Below are 18,481 nucleotides of genomic sequence, written 5' to 3'. Positions count from 1 at the left end.
AGTACCTTATTTTGCTATATTGCAGTTGAATTGAGTTTTATGGTTTAAGTGTAAAGAGCATGATATTTAATAAATAAAGGTAACACACAAAACATTAAAAAATGTGCCTCTTAGGGCGTAATATAAAATCTGAAAGCTTTCAGTTTTATTATTATTATTATTATTAGGTCTTGTCTTTGCATTGTATACCTTTTTGTGGGGTTCCAAAAAAAGAAATTGTATTATTGAGACCTAAATTATTTATTCTAAGTAATTCTATAGTAATGCTAAGAAATTGTAATGGGACCGTGGAGTTTGCTGGCTAATGTTGCATTTCTTCAAAAATATTGCATTTTCCCCAGCAAGAGAGAATGCAAAAATCACATTCCATGAAGTTGTATTCAAATAATCAAAATAGGTGCATAATGCTGAATATGTGAAATTCTCTGATTTTCAGCTAAAACAGATCGCTATGAACATGAGAGAATATCAGCGGGAATAGGGCCAAATTGGTGCAGTTGCCTAAATGTTTTTTAAGCAAAAACAGATCACTGTGTATATGGTGAGAACAGCAGCACAAGAATAATAATAGCAATAAATAAATAATATAGACTTTTTGTAAAAGTTAATGTTTTATTATGGATATTTCATGGTTTTTGAATTTTATTCATTTATTCCTCTTTTATGGAATTCCTAGTGTGCATTTTCAAAGTTACTGTTGTCTTTTGCATATTAGCATCTAAAAAATTAATCAGAAATGAGTTTGTGAATTTTTGTAAGCTTTGCTTCAGGAATATGTAATATGTAATTTTACTCAACAGTAGAGAATGAAAAAATGCAACTTGCAATTAATCAGAAAGTATCAAAAAGGTTTATACATATTGTTACAAATTTGGTATTTAAAAAGCTAATGTTAGTTCAATTATAAATCAAATGGTTTTATTTTTCGTGCAGTGCAGCGCGTGACGAATATTAAAAGAAAGCTAAGCCGGAAAATTGAAAATACAAGAGCGCGTGCATTAAATAAATAAATATCTCTTTTTGATTTCGAGAAAGTACTGGAAAATTCTAGCGTGTGATTTTAAAATCTTATAAAAGGAGGAAAACATCTCAGTCTGTAGTAGTTGCTTAGTTTGTTGTTGTTTAGAAAACTGCTCTTGTCAATTGTAGCGAATTCACGGATTAGCGTTCTTTAGCTGTTTTGAATTACGATCTATTGGATATTTGAGTAGTTAAAAGATAACTACTGTGAGATATTGTAATACTGCATGATAATTTGAGAAAATTTAAGCATTTCTGTTGTGATAATAATAAATTTTTGTTCATTTTTCATCGGACTTGTGCATTCATTTCATAACGAACCCGTACGCACGCAACAATATAATATATATATATATATACAGTACAAAGTCCGAAATTCGGATGTCCATTACCCGTAATGATCTAAAATCAGGACCTCAAAGCCACAAACTTTTTTTTTTTTATTATTATGACTGATTTACGCATGCACATTTGATTTTTCCTTCCATAATAAAACATGTGGAGATTTTCATTTAAAAATTCTGATTCTTAATTTCGCTTAGGCACTAAATAAAATACTTCGTTATGGGAAAACAATCAGAATCTTTGTAGCAGAATTTAGGACGCGTAGAGACTGCACCAGGCGGTATTGAGTGCCGGCTCTAGATAAAGCTTTAAGTATATGTGGGAGTTTATTTATTCTTGACTTTGACTAGTTTGAAGCATGTGCAAGAAATAAACATAGGTATAGTAAATAACTAATACAATTCAGGCTTAATTCAGTATGCAATAGGAGCAAGAAAAAATTTAGCGAAACAACTTGGCTTTCATCGCGAATCTTGTGATACACAGCCAATAATGTATAACGGACGCTATTAAGCTACGCTAAAATTATCTTTACTGATTCTAAGGCATTTTAATTAATGTAGCAGACTGTGCTGCCCCCTGATCTTCTAATTTGATCCAGCTTATTATTTTTTGCAGACTGTTATTATTATGGCAATTTTATAAAAACTAAGCTTGAACTTTCGATTATGTCGAAAAGAGTTTCCAATTCTGGAGAGTTGCCAAAGGATCTACAAAGCAAAACCATGTTTCGATGTCCATTAATAAAAAGTGGAATTGCTGCAAAAAATGGATAAAGGCATATCCGTCTCAAAATTATGAGAGGAGTATGGCATTGGAAAGTCCACTGTATATGACACAAGGAAAAAGAAAATTTTTGAATTTTTTGTGGAAGCATCTTAAACAACTTACATTGAAAGAAATGTTTAATAAGGTATTAAGCTTCTTTTTGTAAATTTTGATACCCTTTAGATGATGATTGTTCTTTATTTCATAAATTATGATTTCATATTTTTAATTGTATAATTTCTGCATGCCATCTTACCAGATTTAAATTGATGATCTATTATCCTGAAAAATCCGGAATCGCCGAAGTCCCGACCGGTCCTGATTTCGGACTTTGTACTGTATATACATATATATATAGCAATTTTCTAAATTCAAAGTTTTCATATCAAATTCATTACAAATTTTTAAGGCTTTTATTCTACACTGTTTTTAACTGTGCCTTATTAAGTTTAGTGTTATTTTGATATTAGTTTCCTATAATTTTTTACGTAAATTTGTGCTGTATTGATTGTTTCAGGTAACTCTTGAAACTGAATTGGAGATGATAAAATCAACACTTGAAATGAGTGAAAAATCTCAAGAAAGGATTAAAGTTGATATAGAGAAATCAAATGCTATAATTTTGAAATTGCAGAAAGAAGTGAAATTTAAAAATGATCAGGTATGTGTATATTATTTACCCCTATTTATTGCTCAGTGCTTAAATTTCCTTTTATGCTGCTGTAATATTTTCCTAAAATGTTTACTTTATATTAGCATTATAAAACTGAATATTTTTTGTTTTGGTATGCATATCATATTAATGAAACCTAAGTTATAGTTTTAAAATTAATTTTTAAAAATGTTTTATGCATAATTTTATGTGTTTCTATATTGATGATTTAATTTCTAGTAAAAGAACAATTGATATATGCAATGATTTTCTTATAAAATTTAATTGGTCAAAAGATACTAAAAAATAATATGCAGGTTAACTCCCTGGATTTTACAAGAGTCATTCAATAAGTCTATGCAAAATTTAAAAAAAAAAAAAAATGGGACAGGCATACTGAAATTATTAATGTTTTCATATTTGGCATACTTCAAAATCAAATTATGGATTTAATCTGAAACTAACAATTATTTTAGTTTAATAACTTTTATTGTTGCATGCACAGTTGAGAAACAGGAGTTTTGTTTGTGGCTAAAACATTGCATTTTAATAGGAGGAACAATAGTAAAGCCCAAATCCAAGTTCGATAAGTACTATAGCAAATCTTCACTTTCAGTTAGAATGATTCACAATAATTTATGGTTTTTAATGTAGCCATATGAACATAAGTGACTCCGAAAGTACTGATAATTTTGTAGATTTGTAATGCTGTAAATAAGCAAAAATTAATTATTATGCATTTCAAAGAAAAAAGTTTGGCACAGTTTTTGACTTCCTTGTATGAAGTAAAGGAAGTATTGTAATCGCGAAAAATTCCGGGTATCATATTTCGACAAAAATATACATTTTGACAGCTATTGAATACAATTTAACGATATTTTTCTGTGACGTCTCTACGTAAGGGCAGAATAAATTACTTTTTCCCCAAACATTTTATAAAACTGTTTTAAAATGGATTCAGAACAGACTTTTTCGTGACGTCTGTACATACCTTTTTATTCTTATATGTTGGTAAATTGTGCATTTTTTGCTTTAAAAATGACTGAGTTATATTTTTATCCTCTAGTTAAGGTTTTCATGTATTGAGTTAATCTGCATGCAATAGTTGTAGAATTATTAACAATTTAAAAGTTATTTAAGTGCGGCTAAGCCTAATTTTTTTTTTTTTTTACCATAGCAGCCATATTTGTTTACATTTGAAACTTAACAGAATAGTGAATTAAGTCTTTCTGCACCTTCTGTGTCTTTTTGCCAAGTGGGACCAAAAGTAAATTTTTAATTTTATGCACCAAAAAAATCTGCTTTCTTGCCTGCTGGCTGAATTGCTTGTTTTTGTATAGAAACTCTAATTTTAATTGTAAAAGTTGTTTTTGTATATTGTTTTAACTGTATTTGGTGTTTTGTGCTTTTCTATATTAAGTATTTTTAATGAAAATACTTTGAGGTTTTATGTATTTTTGCCTCACTGTGAAGTGAGAACATTAATTGAATGAGGAAATCTGTCTCTAATGAAATTTGAGGAAATAAGTTTAAATGAAATGCAGCAAAAAAATGCGTATAATTTAATATTCCATACAAGGAAGTCATGTGCTGTTCGCATTAGAATTTTTCTCTTTTAAAAATTAATTAGTGTGTGCTAATATTGTAAGCAATGAGACAAAACTTTTGAGCAGTTTAAAGTCAAAAATAAATGTATATTATTTACATGACTATACGTAAAAGAAGATGAAAAATAATTACAATGAGATAGATAATGCATGTTAAATACAAAATTATTGTATAAGTAAGCTCTAAATTAATATTTTACTGTAGTGTGTCTCCTGGAGAGAGCCTCTATGCATCTTGACAGTTAGAAATAAAGTATATTATACTAATCATAATTTCATTTTAAAATTAGTCACATGAATTCTTAGTTGTAGATATTTCACAGTCAAGATAGTTCATAGATGACTCGCAATCAAAAATCATCTTATTTATTTTGAATTCACAGATTGCTTAGGCAAAAGTGCAAAATTTCACACTGTAGAATGTTTGAATGTTACTTATGCATAAAATCCAATTCAATAATATTTTCCATCTAACAAAGAAATAGATTATTTCATCAACATTTAAAGTAATATACAAATACAGAGGGTATTTATATGTTTTAAGAACAATTTTGATAAAGAATTTAAAAAAAAAAAAAAAAAAAAAAAAAAAGAATAGATGTTTTGGAATAAAAATTTTTGACAGCAGCTTATTGTTTGAAATGAGAAATGTCATCTGCTACTTTTAAATTTATTTTCCTTCCAAAGTGTCACATATAAACAAGCTGGGGATTGAAGGATATGTTTTTGTACTTTCAGAAGAAAAATATTTTTATTCCAAAAAAAACGTCAATTTTTATTTCTGTGTGGAAGGAAGACTGAGAAAGGTAGTGTTTCAAGAGTTAAATCATTAGTAACAAGAGAAAATCCTCGAATGTAGAAATCAATTGCAAAATCTTTAAATACATCTGTAGCAGGAATAAATAAAATAATAAATGAAGATTTACAACTTAAAAACTTCGATCAGATGTCTGCTCCACTTAATGGCTGTGATGTTTGCTCGTTTCTCTACATGCAAACTTTTACACTGCTTGTATTGAGATTTTTCATGTTAGTACTTCTTAGGAACAAGATGTGGTGGAAGATATATTACTAATACTGAAAACATCCTGATGGAATGTAGGAAGAATGCCCATTCTTGTAACGTATGTACTAAAAGATATCCCAGTAGATATAAATCATCTCAATAATTATTTGTGAACTTTTTTAACCAATGAGAAAGCAATTACGATAACACCTCAAAAGTATAACAGAAGCAAATGAGTAACTGGAGAAGAGTGTAAAATTAATGTTCTAACTACTGTTGCTGTAGATGCGCAAGTTAATTCTGAGGACATAACAAGAGGGAGTGTCAACACTCAGCCAAATGTGCTATGTATTGTCCTTCATCACAAGTTCTGTCCATTTTGTATCACTCTCCATCAAGACTATTTTAAAACTCATCTTGATGACTATTTTAAAAATCGTGCTAACTTTTGTACATGACCATTAAACTTTAAAGATTTGTCATTCATCTTGTTTAGCTTGAAAGCAAATTTTACAAACCATGGCCACAACAACTGCAGAAACATGCATTGTCGGTCAGTGTATAATCCTCATTTGCTTAATGAAGTGAAGCATTAGCATCCATGGAGTGTAAATGTATGATTTTAATTAATCATCATATTCTAAGCCCTTTGTTCATAGAAAAAATGCTGAATTATAGTAAATATATAGACCCCGTGAAAAACTTGCACAGATATTAGATCTCCTGCTGCAAACCTAGAGGAGCTTATGGTATCAGCATGATGATTACCCAGCACATAGTGCAAGATTTACACTGGTGAAATAAATTAAGAGAATTTGTATATTTTATCAAATTGCATGAAAAGAACTAAAGAAAAAAGCCACTGCTTCTAGATAAAAATGCAAATCTTGTACAGCAAATACGTAAGCAAAAACGTGTGTGTGGGCAGAGCCAGCAGAAAAATAGGCTTTATAAGCCCGTGGAGGGTAAGATGAATTGCAATTGCTAGCACACCTCGGCGAATTTCTTGGTGTTATCTTGCAGCAATCGGTTAGATTCACATCAGAACAGTAAAAATGAGTAACTGCCAACGTTTAGGTGATGGAATGAGGTGGAGAATTGTGGGGAGGCTGGAGGCAGGCCAATCGCAAATCCAGATATGCAGAGAGTTTAATTTGCTGCCCAGCGTCGTGTGTAACCTATGGAAACAGTTCTACTGGATATTGGATCCTTCGAGAGAAAGCCTTGGCAAGGTCGTCCAAGAGCCACTAGGGCCAGAGAAGATTGCTATTTGTCCATTTTAGCAAGGCGTAACAGATGGACTACAGCTACTCAGCTCTCTTGGAACCTGTATGCAGCCACAGGAAGCCATGTAACAAGGGTGACTGTTTCCAAAAGACTGAATGAGAGAGGGTTGTTTTCCAGAAGACCGGCTGTTTGCGTCTCGCTCACGTCTACAGACAGGAGAGTCCAATTAGCATGGTGCAAGCAGCATAGTGATTGGAATATGGAGCGATGGGCGACCGTTCTGTTCACCGACAAGTCCCGTTTTAGCCTAAACATCGATTCTCACCATACTTTCACATGGAGGGGATCCGCTACCTACCCTCCAATACTTGCAAAATCAACAATTATGGTGGTGGCGGTGTAATGGTCTGGGCAGGCATTATGTTGGATGGCTGCACACCTTTGACAGAGGCTCTGTGACTCATGTGGGGTATGGGGATGAGGTCTTGGAGCCCTATGTTTGACTTTTCCAGGGTGCAGTGGGCTCCGAGTTCATCTTACAGGAAGATAACAAGTGGCCACATAGAGCTCTTCTGGTCGACGAATTTCCAGATAATGAGGATATTCGCTGGATGGATTGGCCAGCTAGGTCTCCAGACCTGAACCCCATAGAGCATGTCTGGGATGATCTGGGGAGGGCAATTGCAACTCGCATCCCCTCTCCGAAAACCATCTAGGAACTGAAAACAGCGTTGCAGAATTAGTGGGACCAATTGCCACAGGCACTGATAAACTTCCTTATTTCCAATATGGCATCATGCTGCAAGGCCTGTATGGCTGCAAGAAGGACCATACCCCCTATTAATCCATTTCTTTTGTATCTTCTGCAACCATTGTTTCAGACCTTCAGACTCCCATGAGTGTTACACACGAACATGTGTGTCTATTATAACTGTTGAATGTTTATTTTGTTTGTATTATATCAACCTATTTTCACACCAAATTTTTTATAAAAATCTGTCCAGTAGTTCTGGAGATCGTAGATCAAATATGAAAATTCTCTTAATTTCTTTGCAGAATGTACTACAGCTTTTCTTTACCGACTGTTTCAAAATCATTCTCTTGGGCGAAGGGGCCCAGGCTGTTCATCAGATTTGACTCTGTCAGATTTTTTTTTTTTTCTGTAGGGAAAGCAATAAGGCAGTGTCTACAAAGACATTACCAACTGTACCATGAGATATGAAAAAATGTATTACTGCTGCCTCTTGTAAAATTTTGTCGGAAAAGCTACAATACGAGAGTAGTCTTTACATGAGAGATTGAAACATTGTATTGTAGCTGGTGGTCATCATTTTGAACACAACCTTTGAATGCCAGTGTTCTTTTTCTTCAAAATCTTCATAATTTTGTTCTTTACTTCTATATTTCTTTATAAAGTATTGACTCCTGGACGCCTATTCTAGGCTACGAGAGTCGGCAGCAGTTTGTGGGCGCAGTGAGGGGTGCCAAATGGTCTCCAAACAAGATTTCCATCATATCAGCGTGTGTTTTTTTTTTTTTTTTTTTTGTGTGTGTGTGTGTTCGGGGAAGGGGGGACGCTAAAAAGGTATTTTGCCCCGGGTGCCAGTTATGCTAGCTACTCCACTGTGTGGGCCACCAGATGTTGCTGCTAGTGAAAAACAGGTTTACCCAACATAACATATTCTCTGAGTAGGGAAGTCGTCAGAAGCGCGAGGAAAAGTGTTGCCCCATCGTCAATCAGGCTTGTCCAGGTGACTATCTAAGTAGGCAATGACTTTGTATCAGTTTTCGCCCCTAATTTTTCCGTATTTAAACGAAGAATATGGTCGTAGATCTCTGAATCGGTGGCGAATTTATAGGAAATATGTTGATGCTTTTACTCTGCCAGAAGATGTTTTCATTGTGTATTTCAGATTGCCAAAATTTATAGCTATTTTAATTTGCAATGAACTGAGAGAATATTTGAAGCCACACACAAGAACGCAGTTTCAGCTGAAAGAAAGGTTATTTATACTATTCCGGAAATTATAGATATAAATTGTAATTATATCTTTAAAAATGTAGACGATAATAGGTTTGTCAAGCACATAAACCTTCTTCATTTAATACAAATATAGACATCTGATAAGCTTCTACTCGATTTATGTACAGCAAGAATTACATTTATTTTAAAATCTAACAGTTGAATACCTTACAAACAATACTGTGAACACAAAATGGAATGTTGTTCATTATTATGTGAAATTCACACTACTGTAAAATAAAAATTAAAAACAAAATTATAAAACTATAAAATAGCTTTATAATATTTTTTCAGTAGCAGTATAGCAGTACTATTACTTGTGTGATACTTTAAAAAATAATTTTTTACCCAGAAGGGCTCTTAATTTCATTTTGCCATTTTGTGGCATTTCACTTTTCAAATTGTTGCCATCAAATATTATCGCACTGTATTATATTTAAAGAAATTAAATAATGAAAAATCTGCATAAATATATGAATGTTTCTTGCACTGTGATAAAACAACGCTACCTAGAGCCATGAAATTTTGAATAGCATTATCCTCCATCCTAATGTAGGCATCTGGAGGCCCAAATTTGGAACTGGGAATTTGTTTTATTATCTATTTCAAATTTTGTAAAGCATTTATGAGTGTTTGATTAAGAAACTCAACGATTTCAAAGCAAGCAATTTCAACATTGTGCAAAAAAAAAAGGGGGGGAGGGAAACATTTTCATCTCTAGCGCAGGAGACTATGTGTCAGAAATTCTAAAGATATGTGCTCTTTAAATTATATGATATTGCTGTTGAATTGAATTTTATGGTTTAAGTGCGAAAAACATGATATTTAATAAATAAACGCAAAACGTTAAAAAAAGGGCCCTTTGGGAGTAATATAAAATCTGAAGGCTTTCAGTTTTTTTTTTTTTTTTTTTTTTTTTTTTTTTTTGTGTGTGTGTGTGTGTGTGTGTGTGTGTGTGTCTGTCTATGTGTAATTTTTATTACTATTTAAAACTGGTTTCTAAGGGAGAACTTTCTGAGGGAAACTGGCTCATATACACGTTACACATGGGGAAAGCCACAGAAATGCCGATGCGGCCAGCTCGTTCACAGGATTCGAACCTCGGACCAAACTAGTTCAGCTACACTACCGCTCGCCTGCTGGTGGGCTTATTAGTGGAATTATACTGGATTATGATTGTATTATGCTATAAAGTAACAATGCTATAAGAGTGAGGATTTGTTCATAGAATAGTACTTATGTAATCTATTATTATTAAAAAGTATTAATCAATTAAATTAGTATTAAAAAATCATTGTTTCTTTGCAAACTTAAAAAAAAAAAAAAATGCTGTTCATAGCAGAGTTCTCATTTTTATATTGTAAAAGAGATATTGATTATTATTCATTTTCTATTTAATGTGTCGAAACGCTGGTTTGACGAGGACTTCAATTGCAGGAGACCTACACTGATTATTTTTACTTTAGTACTTGCATTGTGAATATAATATTACTATCTTTTAATTATTTTCACAGTATAAAATCTTTTGAGAAGGAAGAATGTTTAAAACAAGCAGTTCTTACATATATATATATATATATAAGAAATTAAAATAACAGGAATGTAATATTAAAAAAAGAAGTATTAGTGATTGAGTGACAAAAATTGCAATATGAATTAACCACACATACAGGATAGATTAGTATAATTTTGGTTATATATTTTATATTGAAAAAATATTTTCTTGCATGCTAATTATAGAATAAATTATTTAAAATAAAACATTTTGATGCATATGTGATAGCTGAATGCAGCAGCAATCGGCCATATTGTAATAGCAAATGAATTTTATTTCTTTTCCTGAAAGAAATAATTTTCATAGAAACAGAAAATAAAAAAAAGGAAGAAACATTAAGAAAGAAATATTTTCTTTCGAATTTCTTACTTAAAGAAATGTTTTTCTAATATTAACTGTAAAATAAATTGCGTCAAAACACAGTTTTAATGTAAGCATGAATTTCATGGTATCCCACATCACTCTTTATTTCTTAGCCCTAAATTCCTGCATTAACTTTCCACTAAAAAATGGGATTTTCCTTCACATAACACAGCAGCATATTCTGCTGCATGTTGGTCATAATACTGTTTTATGCCATTTTTTTTTTTTTTTTTTAACTACAAATGTAGCATGTGAGTTAGTGAAATAATGGGAGAATATTCCTAGAACTTCAGCCAGCATGCACTATAAATTTTGTCACTAGTCTGTGCTGTGATTGGTCTAAAGCTCCTTGAAGCCTTGTCCCCTTTCAGTCAAACGGACCCACCCGCCCACCAACTGAGATCCACAGAATGGCTTTTCCTGATAAGTTGTGATGGCTGTCCACATCAGTTTTTTTGAGTCAATGTTGTTTGCTCAAATTGTAGACAGATCCAGTGATCCTAGAATTGGCATCCTGGTACATGAAAAAAAATACATATTGTAACATGTGTTTTATTGTGAAATCAGCTACAAATACAATAAAATCACACATATGAACACCGTATCCAATAACTATGTTATTAAATGGAATAAATATGATCAGTATTTTTAATTTTTATATTATATTTAACTTTATTTTAAAAAATAATTTAATAATTATTTATTTAAAATTCATGTATGAGCTCAAATTATGAGTCATTATCTAAACTTCATTTCTGTGAAATCAGCACATCAGTAGTACCTTTTATTTCAGAAATAATTGTGGTGCAAGTTTTAGGTGATTTACCATGTATACGAACAATATTTACTCACATATTTTTCTCCATAGTTCCTTCAGCAGATGACCAGTTTACTGTTGTGTCATTCAAATGGATAATAGTAAAAGCATATGCGCTACACAACAGGTTCAGCAAAAACTGTATAAATTTTCTTTATGTTATATCTTCTTATATCTTAATTCGCTGGAAGAACAAGCTATAATAGTATATGAATTGTTGCAAATCCAGGAACATATCAAGTGAATTTCCAGAAACAGCAAGTTATTGGATTAATTAGAAATCTGAGTCTTAGATAATAACAAGATAATTCAGGATAAAACTGTTTTCTTTTTTATTATTTCACATTCGATATCCAAGTATTATAATTTTAATGCAACCTTGAATAGAATGGTGTATAAATCAAGACCTATGTTAACTAATTCTAAATGAAATATAAAAATAAAACAAAAGCTGTTAAATGCATGCCAACAGATATTTTTAACAAAAAAAAAAAAAAAAATTATCTCTACAATGCCAACTAAATATTCATCAGCCAGAGGTCTAATAATACTAAATAAGCTCTTTAGAAATCAGGAATCTGCTCTTAGAATCTCCCCATCCACTGATATTTTTCTTTTAGAAGTTTCCAGTCTTTCGAAAAACATTTAGTTAATTTCACAAGAGTCATAGCTCAAGATATTCTTATTTTTTTGTTACCAACATATTAGTCGATTTTCTTTTGTTAGCAACATATAATGTCGTGACAATATGACTCAAGATCCTATTATTATTTTTCACTGCCAACATACACTCTGATCACTCAGCATGATTTAACTATAGGTAACTTATATTGAGGTTCAAATACAGTTATTTTCCTAGACATAACACATTTACACTGTGTTATGTCTAGGAAAATAACATTAGTATACAGTTCTAATAGCAGAAAATATTAAATAAATATTTTCTGCTATTAGAACTGCATACTAATTAAAGTATTAATTATTTTTTATTAATAATATATATTAAAATGTACACAGATTTTCTGGATTAAAATAATTTAATAAATTTGTAAGTATAACTAATTAATATAGCATTTTAAGCATTTTATCAGTTTCTACCACCAGCAAGAATTATGTTTTGCCTGCAGAAAACAGATCTTCATCATTTAGCAATGAGCATTAGAAAGATTTAAAACAATAAATTTGTTCTCAAATATGTCTACAAGTTCTATATGTAAAGATGTTAATCATTATATGTTTGATTTAATAAAATATAGTGGAAATTTTACTCAGAAAAGATCATTTAAAAAGTTAGATTTTATATTTTAAGTGTCTTTTGATACCCTAATGCTTAAAATTTTTCTGTAATTAATTTTTTATAATGAAAATTGCCTTATTTTTAGAGTTTCTTTAATTGAAAGTACATGAAAGCCTATAATCTTTTCTTTTACCACATCAAAGGGAACCTCTTTGGGATATTTATTGTTTTCTGTTTGTGAATTTTTGCGTCCTGATAAAATAGAAACTATATATTTATTGCAAGTTTCATATGTTGAGTTAAATGCTCAGCTAAGTCTTAAATAATTCCTTTCTTTGTTAAGAAAGTGAATAAGTCTTCAGATGAAGGTAATTTAGGATGAAATAATGCCGTTACAATTTTTTTTCTCTCTAGAGCATTGCTATTTCTAACAGTTAATTTTAAATGTATGGTCTTTATGTTCTGTATCTCAAATTCCCAAGGGATTAATTCATAAATCAATAAGCTAATCTTTTTTAGCTTAAATTTGTTTTAGGTGTTAAACTGAAACTGGCATCAGCACATGAAGATTAAATGACATATTTTTAATTTTATATTTTTTATATATTTAAATACTTCATTAACCTTTTTCAGAGTTGCCAACTCTCCCGATTTTCGACCGCTCTCCCGCCAACCCGATTTACAATATATTTCTCCCGACTTTTTCTTATTCTTAATATTTCTCACGATTTTTATGGAACTTGGCTTAATACTTCGTTATATGAACCAAAAAAAAAAGTGATTTTGGACGTCTGAAAGCAACTGAATTTTCTCTAGTTTATATCTAAAATGAAACCTTGCGAATCAGATTAGAATTTCTGCTTTGTGATTGACAGCATACGTATCCAGAAACTTCGTTCTCAAGTTGTCCAATGGGCATCGAGCTCCACTGCGTGTCATCTGGCATATATTAGCCAATGAGCACAAAGCAAGCTCAAGGCCATTGGCCGTTCTTTCGCTATTTCGTTCATCTTGTCCTGAGTTGTGTGAGTACACGTGCCTTTAGGAAATAGTTTTAGAAATTATCGTCTTTTGATATGTCTGCGAGAAAGGTGAAATACTCGTGCACGTTTCAAAAATCGTACACAGTTGACTTTCCTTCCATTATTTCTTCAAGGAAATGTAATAAATTTGCGAGGTGTACCATCTGTCGTTGCGATTTTTCGATTTCGCTTGGTGGAAGGGCAGATGTTCTCAAACATGTGCGTACACAAAAACACAAGGACAACATGAGTTGTTTTGAAAAAACGAAAAATTAAATTTTTCTTCGGAAACAAAAGACTAAAAAGTGATTAATGCAGAATGTCTGTTCTCTGCCTTTTTACTGGAGCACAACCTGCCACTGAATGCATTGGATCACGCTGCAGCTTTATTTAGAAAAATGTTTCCCGATAGTGAAATCGTTAAGAAATACTCAAGTGCAAGGACCAAAACAGGTGCAATTGTTAAAGAAATGGGTTTGAAAAATAAATCTTCAGTTATTGATTGCATTAAAACAGCTCCGTTCTGCCTCTCTACGGATGGAAGCAATAATACCAATTCAAAACTGTATCCAATTGTTGTTTCTTTTTTTAATCCAGAGTCTTCAGAAATTGCAGTTTACTTTCTGTCTCCACTTTAGAAGGACATTCGACAGGCTTTAATATAGCACAGCTAATTATTAAAACTTTAAAATAAAATGCAGTCCCTCTCGATAATTGCTTAGCGCTTGGTGCCGATAATGCACCAGTAATGGTAGGCTTGAAGACTGGTGTTGCAGGCATCTTAAGAAAGGCAAATTCAGATTTTCAGATTATGAGGTGCACCTGTCACCTCTTAAATTTAGCAGCTGAAAAGGGGGCAGCTTCTTTACCATTAAATGTGGATGAACACATTGTTGATATTTATTATTATCTTGAAAGGAGTTCTTAAAGAAAGGAAAAATTGAAACAGTTCCAACAGCTGCATAATACTGAAATGAGAAAAATTTTGATTTTTTGTAATTTCTGCATCATTCAGAAATTCAACTGGCAGTTCTCAAAATAATACTGCAAAATATAAGCGTAAAGCTGATACAAATTTCTCTCAAAATAAAAAAAAAAAAATTGCTCAACACACGAAACATTTTCCGATTACTGTAAGTTTATCTTGTGAAGAACGAATATTTATGTTTTTTTCTTCAGACCTTAACAAAGCTTTTTGCTTTTTTTTTTTTTTTTTTACAATTCATTTTGTCATCATTCGATGTTCTGAACACAATTCTACAAAGCAGAATTCCATTAATTCATGTTTCGCAATCAATGATTTATGATCTGTTTAAAGACATTTTATCAAAGTTTGTAAAACCAGTCTGTGTTTTGTCTTGTAATTCTATATATGATGTGATTTATGGTGAAACAGAAAATCAGAAGGAAGATGAAGATTTGGTAATAGGAGCTGCAACTACTAAAGTAGTGGAAGAACTTTCAGAAGAAGACAAAAATAAGTTTTATCTTCATGTTAGAAGTTATTTCTGTCGAGTATGTGATTACACACTACATAAATTTCCAGTCAACGATGAAGTGATTTTGCATGCTAAAGTTGCTGATGTTTCTGCTCTAGCAAATGCATCTTTTTTGATATAAGGTACTTTTTGAACAGATTTCCTGTGTTACTTCGTTTAGTCATGAAAGATGATGATATTGATGTTGCTACTGATATATTGCAGTCGCAATTTTGCAGTTTACAATTAGAAAACTTGGATGAAGTTATAAAATCAGCTAGGATTGACACCCAGTGGAGGTTAATTGGAAAATTGAAAGGTGCTGATGGAATTTTAAAATATAGTGAACTCTCTAGAATTATGTTGGCCATCTTGACAGTTCCCCATAGTAATGCGGAGTGTGAGAGGATTTTCAGTGTTGTTGCGAAAACGAGAACTAAATTTAGATCTAATATTAGTGATGACACATTAGAAAAACTTTTATTAGCGAAAGCAGGCCTACGTGGCAATTGCTATGAACAAAATTATGAAGTTTCTTTCTTAACGAGAGCAAAATCTGCCACTGTCCATAACATTTGTATAAAAACTGATTAAAGTGCCTTTTTTTTTTTTTTTTTTAAACGATGAAAGTAATAAAAATGTTTTTTTATGTCTAAGGTATTTTTGTTTTGCTTGCATTTAAGACTAGTAACTATTTAAAGTTAATTCATTATTAAAAACTATATTTTTATCATTTAAAAAGTCTTTTTAACATTGTGAAAAATCTCCTGATTTCTTAAAAAAATCTCCTGATTTTTGATGGCAAGTATGCTTTTTTAACTTAATGGGAAATTTTTTAATGTCTTAGATTGCATCCTGAAATTTTTATATTGCTCTTCTGAAAGCTTATAACATAGTCCTCACAAGTCATTCATTACTTTCGGCGTGGTCTTTCAGTATGATTATGTGTATTTTTTTTTTTTCCATCCATAAAAAATTATTGAATCTTTTGTCTCCCGTATGGGAAGAACAGTAGAGCATTTCATTATCTAAGGTATTCTGTTTTTAGTGCTTTTCTTCTCTATTGTATGAATTTATTTAATGTTTTATATTTTTAAAATACACTAAGATAATATAGGATGTGTTTGGTAAATATTTGCTCAAGATGCAAATAAGCTCCTAATTTATGTGCCGGTATATTGTGTGGTATTTAATTGTTGGTTGTTTCTTAATTCATAATATTTAAATCGAGCATTATATTTCACTCTAGAGAATGTTAGTTTTTAATTCACAATATAATAATTGCTTTTGTATTTAATTTGTTGCTATTCAAATTTCATATGTAATTTCATATATGATTTTGCATGGAGATAGTTGTGCTAAAATATTACTAAAATTCATAAATGCATAATTTTAGCTACAAAATAGGGACAAACTACTTTTAAAGCAAGAGAGAAATATTGAAGATAAGGAAAAAAATATAGAAAAAATGAAGAAACATGTTACCGAAATGAAAGCTGAACTGGAAGCGAAAAATTCAGAAGTAAGCTAAATTTTATTACATAGAATTTATGATAAAATGGTATTTTAAAGATGTTCCTCCGCTGGGAGGCGCCTGACTTTTAATCATATCTCTCAATCTCCTGGTTTTTAATTTATCCAGAATTGATTATCTCTTTTAAATATAGTTCTATGAGAATTATTGATAAATAAGTTTTAAAGGAAAAGGAAATGCTGTGAAAAATACTTTATGTCAAAAAAAAGTTTGATTAAAAAAGTGTTAAGGGAATGTCATTGTAATTTCTAAGTGAAACCTACATTGTGCAAATTAATTTTATTCTGTACATATTTTTCTGGTTAATATTTATTCAACCCAAACTGTTTTAATCCATTATAGAGATGTAGAGGGAATTTTTGAAGACATAATTAATATTTAATAGGTAAATATTTGTGTTTAATTTTGCTTTAAATATATAAATAGTATGTTATTAAGTTTATTCTATGGGACTATATACACATATACACATTAATTGTTTCTTTCTTTTTTTCTTTTTTTTTCCTCCCATCATGTTTAAAAGTTCTTTTGTAAATAAAAGGTATTTTCCTCTGCTGGAGCTTTTATCACTGTAAAACTTTAAAAAATTACAAAATTGAATGCAATTTGCAAAGTAAATGAAAATAAAATTTAGAGTAATGGCCTGAATATTAAAGCAATGCATTTTACATCATAACCCTATTGTAATCAAAAGGAACAGAAACATGCCAGTGGAATCCTTTTGAAGTCATATCATCATGCAGCATGACATTGCGCAGTTTTTTTTTTTTTAATTTGAAGGTTGGCAGCAGTGATATTTCATTTGCCATTGTTATTGTTTCTAATATGTCATAATTATATTTAATGAGTTGTTTTAATAAAATATGTTTAGTTAATTAAAACAACTAATAAGTTTAGTATATTTTGTAAATTCAATAAAATATACTAAACTGCATACTAAGTGTCTTTAGAAGCAGTTATTCTGTTTCAGGTAGAAAATTTGTCTTTTACTGTATCATCTTTAGAAAGAGAGATAAGTACCCTTAAAAAGATGTCAGGGATAAGGATAATGGTGAGTTAATGAGCATGAGCCAAAATGATGTTCAATGTTTTGTCTGTATAATATTTGAAATTAAAATGATGTAAAAAATGCTCTATTCTATTGCAGTTATTAAATATTTAAATCGGCAACTCACTGATCTATTAGCAGTTCCTAAGTATACTTCTCCTGCAAATCTTGTGTCGAGTCCATCCACCACTGATCAGGTAGTTATATAAAATTTTATTTGTTTATGAATTTATTTATATGAAGTTGCTAACATTTTACATTATATTTAAAATTAAATGCTATTTCTTCAAATCTAGGCTATAAAAACAACTATTAATGCATCAAAGCCTATCAGTTGTGGTAGCCCATCTAACATTTCAATTCCTAGCAAAGGAAAAGCTCACTCAAGGTATTTAGTTATGTTTATAGTAAAAATAGTGCTATAATTTATTATTTACTGAATTTGTTTTTATTTTTCATTCCTACTCCAGCACATAGTACTTATAACAATCTGCTGTACCAGGAGCTACAGAACATTTATGTAGAGGCATGGCTAGATTTTCATATGATAAGCTAGACTTTTAAAGAAATAGCTTAATTTTAGATAACAAAACATTTAATTATAACATAACTATTACACATTAAATTAACGTTGGTGATAATTGCATCAGAGGAAAAGACTGACCAATGAAACGTGAAGTGACATCCCCCCCCCCCGAAATCTCCATTGCAGTTGCAGTTAGAGGTATGGGCACACGGTTGCGAGTAAACACAAATTCAACTAAAGTCACCACAGTACT

At 31.0% G+C, this 18,481-nt stretch overlaps 1 protein-coding gene across 5 annotated transcripts in view; it reads left to right on the top strand.

Moving 5' to 3' along the window:
• Nucleotides 1–18,090, top strand: part of LOC118187908 (spindle assembly abnormal protein 6 homolog) — a 72,108-nt gene extending 54,018 nt beyond the window's left edge. For 3 of the 5 annotated variants that reach the window (XM_035358196.2, XM_035358197.2, XM_035358195.2), the window contains 5 exons: nt 2,651–2,794; nt 16,517–16,642; nt 17,625–17,705; nt 17,802–17,899; nt 17,999–18,090. In XM_035358196.2, coding sequence (XP_035214087.2) covers nt 2,651–2,794; nt 16,517–16,642; nt 17,625–17,705; nt 17,802–17,816 — 366 coding nt within the window. In that variant the 3' untranslated portion in view covers nt 17,817–17,899; nt 17,999–18,090. Of the gene's footprint in view, nt 1–2,650; nt 2,795–3,962; nt 4,058–16,516; nt 16,643–17,624; nt 17,706–17,801; nt 17,900–17,998 lie in introns of those variants that run through there. The other 2 variants (XM_085815681.1, XM_085815682.1) reach the window with 2 other exon arrangements.
• The last annotated feature ends 391 nt before the right edge of the window (nt 18,091–18,481 follow it).

The sequence above is a fragment of the Stegodyphus dumicola genome, chromosome 4 (genome assembly GCF_044657685.1).
Source record: "Stegodyphus dumicola isolate Sdum_Otavi_A_Nest chromosome 4, ASM4465768v1".
NCBI classification, from domain to species: Eukaryota; Metazoa; Arthropoda; class Arachnida; order Araneae; family Eresidae; genus Stegodyphus; species Stegodyphus dumicola.
This window is presented reverse-complemented; position numbering and strand designations above follow the sequence as displayed.